Source organism: Eleginops maclovinus, chromosome 10, assembly GCF_036324505.1.
Source record: "Eleginops maclovinus isolate JMC-PN-2008 ecotype Puerto Natales chromosome 10, JC_Emac_rtc_rv5, whole genome shotgun sequence".
Taxonomy (NCBI): Eukaryota; Metazoa; Chordata; class Actinopteri; order Perciformes; family Eleginopidae; genus Eleginops; species Eleginops maclovinus.
The window spans coordinates 4,070,056-4,084,912 of NC_086358.1; the positions used below are offsets into that span (position 1 = coordinate 4,070,056).

The following is a 14,857-nucleotide window of genomic DNA, read 5'->3' on the forward strand; positions in this document are numbered from 1 at the left end:
TGATAAAAAGCCAATCATTAGCTGCACTTCTGAACAACATCTTACCTTTGTGTATTCCTTAATAACATGTTTATTGACTGTTTCAACATTGGGATATAAATATCCACCAGGAAGGAGGCATCCTGTTTAGCCACGATGCTCAGCCCGGATTTATCTGTGTCTACCTTCAGCTTTCACCCTCATGTTTTGCTCGTTCTTGCCCAGAGCTAATGTTAGCGTTAGCACACATAATGATCCACATTACGGACGCTGCATGAGCTGAGTCACTCAATTATTCTCCCTGCTTCCTTTCATGTGCTTCCAGTATCCATTACCCTCTGCTTTAAGCTGCCAACTGTTGCAGCGGTAAGAGGCAGGCAGACCCTCCCTTCTTCTTCTCCTCTGATCGTGTTGAGTGTTCTGCTAACAGCCGCTCCATTGTGCTCATGGCTGCAGTGTTCACTTACTCCCTTTCCACTTTAGTAGTAGATCTCCATGGTTACCTCCTGATGTAGTGTGCAGGGAGGCTCTCGTGTTGTTAAGAAGTCACATGCATTGACACACTTTTCTGTAAAGGCAGCTCTTTCTGTTCGAGGTCAGCTGATGCCGGCAAAACAATTGTTGTTCTGTGTGTTGTTGCCTCCCCTCACGGCCTTTTTTTTTGGTGACGATGCAGCTTTTTTGGGGCTTGGTGAATTTATGTCTTCACATGTTGTCTGGTCATTCAGTGACAACCTGATAAAGGCAATATATGGAAATATCAAGACATGCAGCCTCTAAAGTCGTAATCAGAGCTCAATTAACAGTGTGTTTTAATTAATTGTATCCTGACCACTACCTAGGATCATTAAATATATATAATCGAAACGATGTAACCCAGATTAAAACAAACCTGTCATTGAGAACTTTCAACCTAATTTAACTCTGAAAAACAATGTTTTCCCCCCCAATCTTCTGATCTTTAATAGACTAAACGACTAACTGAAAGATAAAGAGTAATATCTAATGGGCTAGGAATGAATACCGTACGACTGACTACGCAACAGTTTGATATTTTGTCTGTCAGCTGAATATTAAGCTACAATTAGCTTAGCTTAGCATACAACTCTTTCCAAAAAGCCACTTATTACCGTTATTTTGTTAATACATTAACAGATAGACCACATTTTTAGGGATTACTTTTTAATTAACTACATTTTTAACAAACATTCAATAGTTTTATAATACTCCCTAAGCCCCCCTGCATAAATAAAGGATATAAATGAATTTCCTTGTGCTTTCATAATAATTCTTCCAATTCTGGTTTTGATATCAGTCATTTAAAACACGTTAAAAGCCATGTAATGCAACCCCGTCATTCTGGTATTTTCCTATTTGCTTTGATCCTTTTCTCTGTCACCCTGGACGAAAGATCAATTAACAGTTTATCAATGTGCAGAGGCGGTGATCCATAAGTGTGTATTCCTGACAGGATAATTCTGCTTGATTAATACACCGGTTTTTAATATTAGGCCATTTGACAGGACCACATAAAGAGTAGACATGTAGACTACACCAGAACATAATCCCGCTCTGCATGTGTGCGAGCTTTAAGATGTGTGTGTGTGCTTCACATTTTTCACCGCAGCTAGCTGGAAGTCTTTTCTGGTTTCTGTGGGTTCTAGGTCCACTCACTCACCAGCTCGGCTATGGCTCTCCTCCAGAGAAAATATTTCCGTTCATCCCCAGACTCTAGATTATTCTGCCTTGGCACTTTTAGGACTCTTTAAACCCCCCCGAAAAATCTCTCTGTATTTATATTTCTTTCCTTCAAAAAACCCCCAAACGATCATCCCCTCTCTGTCCGTCGCTCTCTGTCTCTGTGTTGTAATTGAAAGCAGCTGTGACAGGGTTACCATAGTTCATAGAGAGCAGTTTTTTGGAGGACGGCCCAGGCTGCATTTAAAGATCCAGTTACCCAAAATGTAGACAAGCCACTGAATCCATGTGACTTCAGCCAGAGGGCTGAACGTGCACTCTGAAACGTTTGCACATTAGTAAAATACAACAGTACCTGCACGGAGAGAGGTTTGAATATAGACTACCATGAGAGAAAGAGAGAACCTATTACTGTAGGTTGATTTAAATAGCTGTTTTTACTCTGTATAATTATGCAATTCAGACAATATCAGTTGGATATAACAATGAATACTTTAGTGGGAATCATGTTTCCAGCGTTTAGGAACTAGCTTTTGCTTTGCTGAATTCAAACAGGCTTGTGAATAGACTCACAGCATATATTTTACTTCATTAATCTGGATAAATATAGAGCAAAAAACAACACAAATCTCAGTAAAACAGAACCAAATGTAAAAGAAAACCTATAGGTCATTCAGTAACGAGACATCTAAACGATAGGCCTGGGGAATATATAAATACTTTATTAATGTCAAATGAAAATCGGCTGTTTTGCTATAAAGCTCTTTAAAAAGTAATGTCATTATGGTGTAATTAGCCTAAGATGTTTTGTTAAGTCTGTAGAATAAGATTTATTGGGCGGGATTTTCTTTGCAGCCACATTTGAACACATATTGAGCCTTAAGCCAAATATTTGAATCATTCAATTTGAGTATTGGACTAGTCCATATTGCAATATGGACTAGTCCATATTGCAATATGGATACATTTTCAGCCCTACGTGCTTTTTTTGCCGAGGTTAAATTGACAAACCTTGTCTCCAGTCTCTGACCCTCCTGCCTGCAGAAGCCCCCAGCCTGTGTGAAGGTGTTGATAAGCAGCAGGAGCTCAAAGTGTGTTTCTCAGCCTTCTCCCTTTAAGTGAATCTAATCTGTCTGACCTCCTCAAGTCCAGCTATTGGTTCACTATTAATAGGCTCAGGACGCGCCGCGCTGCAGGGCGGTGCACGCCACCAAGGATCTGCTAGCTGTGGCTTAAAGACACCAAAGGCAGCAGAAACATGGCTTCTGTGTGACTTTACTTTACATCTGTTATGTTTATTATCATCCGATAACATCCAAGCTCCTTCATAAATCACATATCCTTCATTCGTCTGATAGCGGAGACATTTACAGCTACAGCAAAGAGACAGGGCAAGTGAAAGGCAACTAACATAAATAATGGCTGTCACTTTTAGACTTTGTTGTTTTATTTGCCGGCGCAAGAGACACATTTCCATTGTATTGGAATTTAATGGACAATAAAGTCATCTGAATATGAATAATGAGGAGGAAGCACACCTTAATTAAATAAAATAAAACCAGATGAGAATACACCCATGGTAAACAATGAGGAGCAGCATTATATAAAAAGTAAGCAGACTCAGGAAAGTAGTGTCGTAGCAGCCAGTAATACGTTTCTTAAAAAGGAAGCATTTTAAAGTCAACATGCAATGGAAGAGAGACATGTTTTGCCTTCATCCTGTTACTTGTTAAGCGATGGCAACACACCAATTGAAACATTCCCACATTAATCCAGGTCAATAACACCCCGAGTGATTAAGCTGAGCACGAAACCAGTCTCTCGGGAGCGATATCAGTCGTTTGATCAGATATTTTCTCAGTGACTGCACTGTGTGTTGAAGTGCAGCTGCAGCCTGTATCTGCTCTGGTTTGTGTGTCAGTGCTAATCTGTGTTGTCTTTTCTCACCTACAGAGCGGAGAAAACAGAAGTCCTCAGCGATGACCTCCTGCAGGTAAATCATTAATCCCACCACAGAGCTCTGAATGGCTGCATCTGTCGGGCAGAGGCTGCTGTCACATGGACCTGTGTTTGTCCCTTTTCAAGCAAATCAGTCTGGATTATTAAAACAGCAATTCTCAACATTTTAGTTTCTGCTCTCAATACTTGAGTGTTTACTTCTTTACCTGGAAACTCTGCTACACTTCAGCACTTACAGGTGTTAATATAACAACATGAGTGGCTGGATTTAGATGCAGAACAAACACCCAAACACTGAGATCTTCTCAAAACATATCTAGGCTAAAAGATAGCACAATTTACCAGAGAAATAATGGTTAAACCTGCAAGTTTGGTAGTAGATGTGCTTCCTTTACTCCCCATTATCAACAGTAGTGATATAATCAAGTGGCTGGTATAATTCAACACTCACTAGCCTGCATTACATGCAACATCCTGGCCGTATTTCTTAGACAGGAAGAGTCTGGTTGAAAATGAAAGAGCAGCTGCGCCATGTGTGGGAGAAACTCAAAAGTATGCAAGCTTTCATGCCAATCTAACAGCAGCTGATACCAATTAGATCTCTTTCTCTGGTTGAAGAATCACACTCAGTAATGAAGACCTCACAAGACTGTCATTCATGGTTCATAAACTCTTATGTAGAACCAATTAGGTCTCAACTAGCTGCACAGATTTACAACCGGGTGACTTTTAGCTAACAATGCTAGTAGCACCTGGGTGACTATAGCTAACCATGCTAGTAGCAGCTGGGTGACTATAGCTAACCATGCTAGTAGCAGCTGGGTGAGTATAGCTAACAATGCTAGTAGCAGCTGGGTGACTATAGCTAACGATGCTAGTAGCAGCTGGGTGACTATAGCTAACCATGCTAGTAGCACCTGGGTGACTATAGCTAACAATGCTAGTAGCACCTGGGTGACTATAGCTAACAATGCTAGTAGCACCTGGGTGACTATAGCTAACCATGCTAGTAGCAGCTGAGTGACTATAGCTAACAATGCTAGTAGCACCTGGGTGACTATAGCTAACAATGCTAGTAGCACCTGGGTGACTATAGCTAACAATGCTAGCTGCACACGGGTGACTATAGCTAACAATGCCAATTTACCCAGGTAACTAAAGCTAACAATGCTAGTAGCACCTGGGTGACTATAGCTAACCATGCTAGTAGCAGCTGAGTGACTATAGCTAACAATGCTAGTAGCACCTGGGTGACTATAGCTAACAATGCTAGTAGCACCTGGGTGACTATAGCTAACAATGCTAGCTGCACACGGGTGACTATAGCTAACAATGCCAATTTACCCAGGTAACTAAAGCTAACAATGCTATTTGCACCTGGGTGACTATAGCTAACCATGCTAGTAGCAGCTGAGTGACTATAGCTAACAATGCTAGTAGCACCTGGGTGACTATAGCTAACAATGCTAGTAGCACCTGGGTGACTATAGCTAACAATGCTAGCTGCACACGGGTGACTATAGCTAACAATGCCAATTTACCCAGGTAACTAAAGCTAACAATGCTAGTAGCACCTGGGTGACTATAGCTAACCATGCTATTTGCACCCTGGTGACCGCTGTTAAAGTTTCACTAAAAGTAAAATTCAACTTGGCTAAACTAGCTGCTTTAGCTCATCACATGACAAGTGTTCATTTGGACCATTACATTTGAATTACACAAGCAGTGAGAACACATTGTGGTTGTAAGGAGTATTATTTGTGTTGCTTTTCTCCCACTAAAGATGACGTTCCACCTTGAATACAGTCAGGTGTAAATGGCTGAAAATAGACCATCCGTTGTTAGTTTCATATGGCTCTATCTGTGCGTGTGAAAGCCGCTGGGATTTCATCTGGGGGAAAATCTCCAGCCCCTGAGATGGCAGGTGGGAAAAAATATCAGCTACTCAGCAAAGACATTCCTGAGATGAATATCGTCTATTGTGTTTGAGATGAAGGGTTTCATGGATGTTAAAACAAACACGTATGAGAACAGCCACGACGTGTGAAGCCCTTTTCATGATTCATCCCCACACCCTGTATTGTAGTCTGTGCATAAACAAACCGAGCTTCTTATACCTTCCTCTCTCTCAGGTGTTCACAGCATGCATTTGAGTGACAGCTAGAACATCAGAGTTATACTTAGAGCTGTCGTGAGTGTGTGTAATGGAAGTAGACAAGCGGACAGCGGTGACTAACCGCTCAGGGGGGCTTTTCAGCAGAGAGAGGACATCGCATTGTGACTGACAATTGACTTTCTCTGTTCCTCAAAGACACAATTGTTCTGCCTCCGTCTGAAATCAGCCGAAAATTGCTGTCTGTTAGAGAAAAGGGGAGTCATTGACCGATTACTGTGTTCCTTTTTCACACGAATTATCACAGTCAGGAAAACAGACTCTGGAATATCTGTGCAGTGTTTTATATGCAAGCTATTTTAGACTTATAGTGTCTTTTGTCCGCTCAGACTCCACCTTCTTTATCCACTTCTTCTTCTACTTTATTATTGATTGTTTTTCCAGGATTGTGTCGTCTTCCTTAAACTCATGTCCTTCTACAAAGTCTTGTGAAGAAATGAAACTGAGCATATCATTTGACCATCTGAGATCAACTTTGATCCTCCATTTTTATCTTATATTTTATTCCCAGCACCTGCGTCTCAAGACTTCTTTAGTATTTGGTCTTCCAGGGTGCCAAAGAGCCACCCAGCATTCTTGTGCCAGCTGTCCTTCATCTGCTCTACAGAGCTGCTGATCCACAAAGGGGGGGTATCACAGAAATGCAACAGAAATACCATGCATCATGCTCGCACACACCCTGAGTGTGTGTAAGGGTGTAAGCTTTTATAAAGTGGCAGCCAGCTGGTGTTAATGGGAAATGTTGGCATTTTTGCATAGCATTCTGCCTGCATAGCCTCCATTGGACTCATTTGTTTACCTCTGTAACATAATGACATCACTATGTAACAGTCACGCTTCTGTTGGCTAGCGCTCGAACACATTGTGCGTGATAGGCTAAGGGGCGGGACCATGGATGTATAATAAGAACTGGATACAGCGTTGGAGGCGCGACATTGTTCATTCCTATGAGAACTGCTCATTAGCGCATGAACACAAAATGGCCTGAGATTCTCGAGAGCAGAACGTCACAAATTACCCATCATGCCTGGCTGTCGAGAGCATAGAGCATGCGCAGTTGAGTTTCCCCTTAAGCCCCGCCCCCTATCTCCCGCTCTCGACTCACTAGAATGAATGGAGAGGGGAAATAAATCTGGATTCAGCTTTAAGCGCATTTTACATCTTTAAGGACCTAATGTTTTTAATAAGGGCTATGAAAGGGTTCATACTGGGTAGTTTATTTGGTTTCAAATAAATGATCCACCCATTTACAGACATCTCTTTCCCAATGTAAGTCAATGGGAAAAAGTCTTTCTAGCCAAGGTGACGCCACAGACTGATACGGAAGTTGTAGTACCGCCGTTTGGACACTACGAATATTTTCTCAAAGTCCCAAGCACTTCCTGGCGGCTTGGGCGGGACATCTCTAAGCAGTTGACCAATCACAACAGAGCCGGCCAGCTAACCAATCAGAGCAGACTGGGCTCTGGTTTCAGACAGAGGGTGAAAGGAGTCCCAGTGGAGACAAAAAATACTGAAGGTGAACCTAATGTCCTCTTTAAGGTGGAGAGCTGAAAAGACTCTGTTGTTTTGGAGTATAGAAAGCAGCTTGGATGAGACAGCAACCTCCCCTGATTAAGAACACAACTACTCTTGAGCCAGACTCTATTAGGAACAATGACAAACAGACTAGTGAAACGTTTCCGTGTAGTTTCCTCTCAGTGATGTTGTCAGACACTTATAATAGCAATGTGAGATTGTCTCTGCCAAAAAGCACTTTAAGTGGAAGAACATTAACGGTCCACAACTCCCGCAACTGATGTTATTGCAGCTCAGTTAGCCGCTGCAGCTCTCCAGCTCCTAACTGGACCAATTTCAAAAATGGCATTACTCACTTTTTCACCCAAACGTTAAATAAGCTCCAGGTTCAAAAATAACATTTTCCCTTCAACAGTGCTGTCATGAATCCCTAAATCAAACAAACTGTATTCTGTGTCTTTAGCACTGCGTAATCCCACCCTTAATGCGTCACGTTGGGTTATTTTAATTCATTTTGTACTTGTCCAGACATGTTAACATCCTCTCTTAGGAACCAATAAACAAACACCGGCACACAGGCAGACACCCTCCCTGTCTGTCCCGCTCAGTGTTGGGATTCCCTCTGTGACGCATCATGGGATAGACCAAGCGTTGACCTCATCACGCCAGCGGGAGGAAAAACACACCCTGCTGCCTGCGGTGGTGTGGACCTCTTGGCCTCAGGTTCTCCCACTCCTCCGCATTATTTTTTCGTGCGTCCCTGTCGTTACAATGAAAGGAAAAGGACTCTTCCCGGTACCATGTAACCAAAACATTTCCAAAACTCCCACACATGAATTTGGTTCCTCTCACAGAAGAGGGGAATCCCCTGCTCGTTCTGTGCCAGGAACTAACTGTACTTCAAGCTTTTTAAAGTGTGTATGCATATGTCTGACAGGTTTGTGTTTGACCCAGCTGTTTTAGGAATGCCAGGGGCCAGCACGGGTCGGGAATGACGTAAGAGCACGAGAACAGAGGGAGGGAACGCAGTGGAGGTGGGGGGGGGGGGACGATATCTGCTGTGGAATTCCAGATATCCCACTGCATTCTGTTTTTGGAAACACAATTGTCTGGTATTTGGTTGAACTTCCCTGCACAGTTCTGCTCAGTTCACCCTCCAGACCTCAGTGTTCCCGTTTATATTTGGAACATTGTTTGTCCCAAATCTTGAGTGAACGTTTCAGACTTTCTGTTGTGCTTTTTTAGTTTCACACAACGCGATGACACACCTGCTCCGATCTGGAATCTGATTATCACTTTTTCACAAGCCAACCCAAACCAGTTCTTTGCCTCGTCCGACTCTTAAGTAGACTGGAACAGTAGCGCGCAATCATCGCTGCTATTCATGGGGCGGTGACAGCCTGCCTAATGTTGACACTGACAGTCGGGGCACCTGGCATGACGGGGACAGTGAATAGTCGTGCTGCAGAGCGTCAGTCGGCCTCTTGTCTTCGGGCCCGAATAGCTGCGACTCCCATCAATGACAGTATTATATCTTACGTGTGAAAGCACAGAGTGGAGCTGTTTGTGCAGCAGACAGGAGAAAGCCTGTGTAATCAAAAAGACCTAAAAAAAAAGAAGCTAAACCCCCCCCCCCCCCCCTCCCTGGCTTTGGTCACAGCCCAGTGGCCGTTGCTATAGAGACACTTCCGATGAGTCATGTGTTTGAAAGATAACATTCCTGCAGGGATGAGCTGCTTCCATCATGCGTGAACTTTGACCCCCCACGACTCCTTCTACGCAGCTACAAATCAAATGTGTGTGCGTGTGTGTGTACCTGGGCCTCAGCAGCCATGAGCGCTGCACGCACACACACACACACACACACACACACACACACATACACACTGTTGTGATGGTTTATGGACATGGTGTGTTTGTAGTCGTAAAGACTGCATGCCGTGTGTGTGTTACTGCGTGTTCCTGTACTGGAGCAAACACGGCAGGAGAGAAGTGTTTTGCATTTTAGAAACACTTTAAGGAATAGTTACCACAGCATTTTCCACATTCTTTTTGGGGAATTTAGATTTTCAGGTAGGGCTGCACAATATATATTTTTGAGTCATCATCGCAATGTGAGCCTCAGCGATAAACACAACGAGAAGTACGGCAATATTACGCTCTTTAATCGTTCCTTTGGATCCATTTGAGTTTTTAGTTTCAAAGCTTTGTTCTTGCTCTGTACTATTTGTATATGAGAAAACATGACTTTATTTTTCTCATATGATTCATTTAATTTGTTTTATGAATGTTTTTGTTGATTTTTCATTGTTAGGTTTTGGACGAGGTACTTTTCTATTTTTATGATTTGTTTCTTGAATTATAAAGTTCTCCATAAAGGATATCCAATGATCCAAATGTAGATAATATGTGGACATGTTAATAACTTGTTGAACTGCAGTTTTCCTAATAAAATAAACAAATAAATAGTTCCTTCAAAGAGGGGATCAGTAGCAAACTACACTTTAAACTTATGTTATTTTATGCCTTTTTCATTCAGGTTAGTGTTCATTTGACTCAATAGAAAATCTATTTAATGGGCAATTTGTTGTATTTTTAGCAGTATATTGAAATCAGCAGACCTGAGTTATTTCTGTTTATGTATCGCTAGTAGTATCGTAGCAATATTCAACAGCAGCATCCTTTTTCTCCTTATATTGTGCAGCACTTTCTTCAGGCCTGATTAATATATATCTATTTTTATATCTGCTTTATATAAATGCTCACAAGGCGCTGGTTACTTCCTGAACCTCCACAAAACAAGAAGGAATCAATATAGTAAAGACATGCTTTAGTTATTTAAGGCTGAAATATTGTTCTGTTTTTTGGTGACTTTTATTGTATGTTATCTCCAGTTTTTTGTGCAAATTGCTGAACTTTTAACCAAATGTGAAACTTTTTAAAACACCAGAGTGACCCTCTGCTGCTTCTTGCTCTGGGATGGCATAAAATGAATGTCTACAGAAGGTATTTGTCTTTTCTTGTGCTCACAGATTGAACGGCGCATGGAGTTGGTGCGCGTCGTTTCGCACAACACACACAAGAGGATGGTGTCGTGCCTACAGGGACACATCGGGGCAGAGGCAGAAAAGAGACATGTAAGACGACGTATTTGTTACAATAAGACCCTGTAAAAACAGGATGTGTAATTGTATTTTCGATATCACCTCCCACACTATTTCTGAAGTAGGTCCATGATCTCTCTTTTGTTTTTGTCTACCCCACACCAAATACGCACCACAGTCCGTACCGCGCCTCTATACAGGAAACGGTCAGGTAACGACACAATTATTCCTCCGCCTCTCTGGTTCTCAGCTCCGCTCGCTCCGTTTCCAATTCACACATCTGTCATCTTTACTCTTTATGCATGACACTTTTTTAGCCTCTGGGATCCCCTGGTTTGAAAACAGGATGTTGAACGCTCATAAATGTTTTGCACAGATGTAATCCATGTCTCGGTTAGAGCGAGCACCGGTGTTGTCGCTTGATAGATGTCTCACTTCCCTAGTTTGCATCTCAAATCCCATATAACATCTTTCACTCTTCCTCTTCCTTTACTGCTCAATGGAAAGTCCTTGATGAATTTCCATTGGCTTCAACTTCAAATACTGAACCTACTGTACAGAAATGGGTACTTCCTGTACTTATGCATAGATTATATGTCTCAATATGAGTCTAATTATTGCCTCTTTCTCGCAGAAAAAGCTCCCCCTTACTGCACTATCCCAGGCCATGGTGGAAGGAGGAAACCAGCTGGGAGAGGACTCCTTGATAGGGTGAGTTTGTGAATGATTGACAGGCTGGATAACCAATAGCTCCCTCTTAGCAACTGTTGCTAAAGGAGCAGATGCACCCTGGAGAGTATGAAATATGAGGCCGTGCATCCAGGGCAAGAAACCCACCCAGTTTTCTTTAGTTCCCTTATTTAGATGTGACTGAGAAACAGCTTGAAGCAAACTCTACACAACAGTCTGTGTGGGTGTAGAAAGTACGTGAGAAGATTGGCTAGTAAACTTTATGCATTCATGTCGACTTTCAGCGTCGACCAGCGGTATCAAATTAAAATGCAAAGAGGTCAAGTTACTCAAATGTCCTCCCAACAAACGCCTCATATTGTTTAAAGTGTGACGATAGATGACCGCTACTCGTCTCAAATTCCCAAATCATCATCAACATATATTGGGAACCTTCAAAGTGGAATGCTTTTAACATACAGACACATTTCACTTGTTTGGTTTCCAGGCATAATGAACCACATTCCAATATAAAAAATCTAGACAGATTCTTCTGAATAAATTCAATAATAAGATAAAAGGTGCCTCTTAGAAATGTGAACTTAGGTCTGTGTAGCCACTTTGTTTCCTAATGCAAGAACTGGGCCTATAAGTGCACTTCCTTTATATTAAATGTTGGCTTAAAAGGTTCATTGTCATGTGTAGGTGCAGACTGACGAGTCTGGATCAGCCTGGACTTGGCTTTAATAATATGTATGCATAATAAAACTGACTTACAGACGATCCAAGCAGAGTAAAAGGTCTCTAGTACTACTGCGGTTAGTCTGTTCTAGTGTGTAAACGGAAAGTATCAGGGTCATGTACGTCAGGCTATGGTGTGTAGAACTGAACGGTGTTTTAGCTGGATCACTTTCCCCAAACTCATAAAAAACAACGCTCTTTTAAGACTCCGTTTTCAGGTAGAACCGTCACCATGACAAAGTGATGCCCGGCTTCGACTGCATTTGATTAGTTTGATTCCTGCAATAATTGTGACCCAAAGCCCTGATTCATGACCACAGATGAGCTGTCACTAGGCCACTCGCTGTCCTCAGGCTATAGGCAGATGGAAATGTCATCATCACAATAACCTGGTTTAGTTTTCACGTATTGATTTGGAGCGGCGGAAGAGACGGGACGGATTTCCATCCTTCTGTGTTGCTTTGTTTTTACCAGGAAAATGTGTCATGTCCTAACAGTGCTAAAATCCTAACGAGATAACGATGAATGTGACGCCGTTGCGACTCTAACACCCTTCTCCGTGTGTGTGTTGACAGGAAGATGATGGAAGTGTGCGGCGAGGCGGAGAATCGCCTGGCATCGGAGCTGATGCAACACGAGCTGCAGATCGAGAAGGACGTCCTGGATCCCCTCAGCCAGCTAGCAGAGGTCCAATAAAAACACCCTCTGCACATAAAGACACTAAACACAAGTTAAATATTTAAAGCTCTGTCATAGCTCGTGGCTTGTGTATTTAAGTGCAGTCACACCGTCAATATTTTTAACATTTAAACACCATCTATATTCAGGTCTTCTGGGTTGATACTGTCCATTCACATTGGCTGTTTGCTGTTACGTAATCTTGTAAAGTTGGAGGAAGAGAAGTCAAAATAAAACTGATTCCAGTCCCGTTAGCATGAAGCTAAATATAGGAACTTTTCTCTTCGTCACTAATCACTGGGGTTTTCCAAACATGAGTAACTTTCAGCCGACGGACATATATATATCTTTGTTCCCGTAATCTTGCATTTTTGATTATTTCTTCTACAACTTCCCCCAAGAACACCTACCACATTCACACTGTGCGTGAGAAACTCAGCGGTGTGTCTACTTCCTGCTGTCTGTGCTGGATGCTTTTGATAAGGCAGGATTCACGTGTGCAGGAATCGAGCATTCAGATTTGGCAGGAATGCCTGCGTTATAAATAAAGGGAATGAAAATACAATTATTTATCAATGAAAGTGTGTTTGTTTGTCTTAATATTTTCAATGTTCTTAATGGAATTCTTTAAGTTGTTTATCGTTTATTTTTATTTATATATATATATAATAGGAGTAAATGCTCCAACAGTTTCCACCAACCTGTAAAAGCTTAAGACAGTCATCCAGAAAGAAGAATCAAAAGGAATGTGTTTGATTCTGTTCATCTCAGGCTCATTCAACGTCTGATATTTTTGCAGGTGGACATTCCCAACATCCTGAAGCAGAGGAAACAGCTGGCCAAACTGGTGCTGGACTATGATTCCGCCAGAGCAAGGTATGCCAGTTTATATCCGTTGAGTTGAGTGTTTTTTTTAACTAATCAGACGGTCTCACTCCATATCCTTTGTTTCCTTGTTCTTCCAAACTCTAGATGGTTGCAGGCAACCAAGTCGATAATCTCAGGAACAAACACTCACGCACTGACGGCCAAGGCTGACCTTCTCAAAGAGGAGATGGACGAGGCCATGAACAAAGTGGAGCTCTGCAAGGTAACGCGCTTATATGTCAGAATCAGAAATGCTACATTTATCCCAGGATTTTGTCACAGTTGCTCCATTCCCCCCCAAAAATATACAAAAATGTAAAAGTATTTATTTGAAGTTAAAGTGAAAATGTGTGATTTGTACTTCCATATATAAAAACACCTGATCATGCTTCAAAGAAATGTGAGGTTTGCAGGGATGAGCAGCTGAAGATAGAGGACTCGTGGTCTTTATATTTAACAATATATTGGTTTATTATTGTCATGTTTATCAGGATGATAGCAGGCCATACGAGTGCTCCAAAATAGATTCAGAAACTGGAAAGAAGTCTGATCATAAGTTTGAACTGGGAAAAGAATAGCCACCGGAACAAACTGGACTTCCCAAGACCCTGGGGACCTCTGACCCAGTTTGCTGACGCTCACACTAAAAATGCACCGTCAGCTGTGTGTGTGTGTGTGTGTTTAGCGAACTGAATCACTAGTGAGTTTTAGTGTCCAGCGGCTGCGTGATGCGTCAGGTTTTTCTATCCAGGAAGCACGGAGCCGTGTGTTTCCCTCCCGCTCTCTCAGAGTCCGGCCAGCAGCAGCAGCCGGAGGATTTATGACTCACCTTGAGCACGGTCAGACGCTTAGCCGACCGCTGACGTCTGCACTCGGTCATTTGATGGATGTGTAGGGGAGATGGAAGATCTTTGATAAATGAATAATGGTTTACAGCAGCAAAACTACCAAGTCAAATTGAGCCTCCACAAAGCGAGACAGCAAGTTACTCCTGTCTTCCACAAAGTAAGATTACTGTTTTGGTCAATGCAGTCTGGCGGCTTTCAAAGAAAGCATGAATAAGGGCTTTAGTATCCCGTCAGACAAGCAAAAGCAGTTAAAATATTCTAAATTTAGCGACTAAAATACAGTCCACAGGTGACTAAAGTATAGCTTTGCTGCTGACTTCGTCCACAGCAGTACATCAATTTAACTTCTGTCTGTTTTTCATGAGGGATCACAGGGATTTGAGACTTTGCAGACCATTTACATGCACTAAAACCTGTGCTTTAACTTTTGAAATCCCTGTTTTTTTTATCCACCAGGATCAACTCGCTGCAGACATGTACAGTTTCTTCTCCAAAGAAGGCGACTATGCCCGCTACTTCGTAACAGTGAGTACAGCATGTCATCAGCAAGCCAAAAGAATGTGTGTGTGTGTGTGTGTGTGTGTGTATGAGTTTTTGTGGGAAAGCTCCCAGCTGCAGAGTAA

The 14,857-nt window shown here is 42.2% G+C and overlaps 1 protein-coding gene across 3 annotated transcripts in view; it reads left to right on the forward strand.

The window, feature by feature from the left end:
* Nucleotides 1–14,857, forward strand: part of arhgap17a (Rho GTPase activating protein 17a) — a 34,458-nt gene that overhangs the window by 6,042 nt on the left and 13,559 nt on the right. For 2 of the 3 annotated variants that reach the window (XM_063892541.1, XM_063892543.1), the window contains exons 2-9: nucleotides 3,631–3,670; nucleotides 10,360–10,464; nucleotides 10,610–10,642; nucleotides 11,066–11,142; nucleotides 12,417–12,528; nucleotides 13,319–13,395; nucleotides 13,492–13,609; nucleotides 14,691–14,759. In XM_063892541.1, the coding sequence (XP_063748611.1) occupies nucleotides 3,631–3,670; nucleotides 10,360–10,464; nucleotides 10,610–10,642; nucleotides 11,066–11,142; nucleotides 12,417–12,528; nucleotides 13,319–13,395; nucleotides 13,492–13,609; nucleotides 14,691–14,759 (631 nt within the window). The remainder of the gene's footprint in view (nucleotides 1–3,630; nucleotides 3,671–10,359; nucleotides 10,465–10,609; nucleotides 10,643–11,065; nucleotides 11,143–12,416; nucleotides 12,529–13,318; nucleotides 13,396–13,491; nucleotides 13,610–14,690; nucleotides 14,760–14,857) is intronic. The other variant, XM_063892542.1, reaches the window with a different exon arrangement.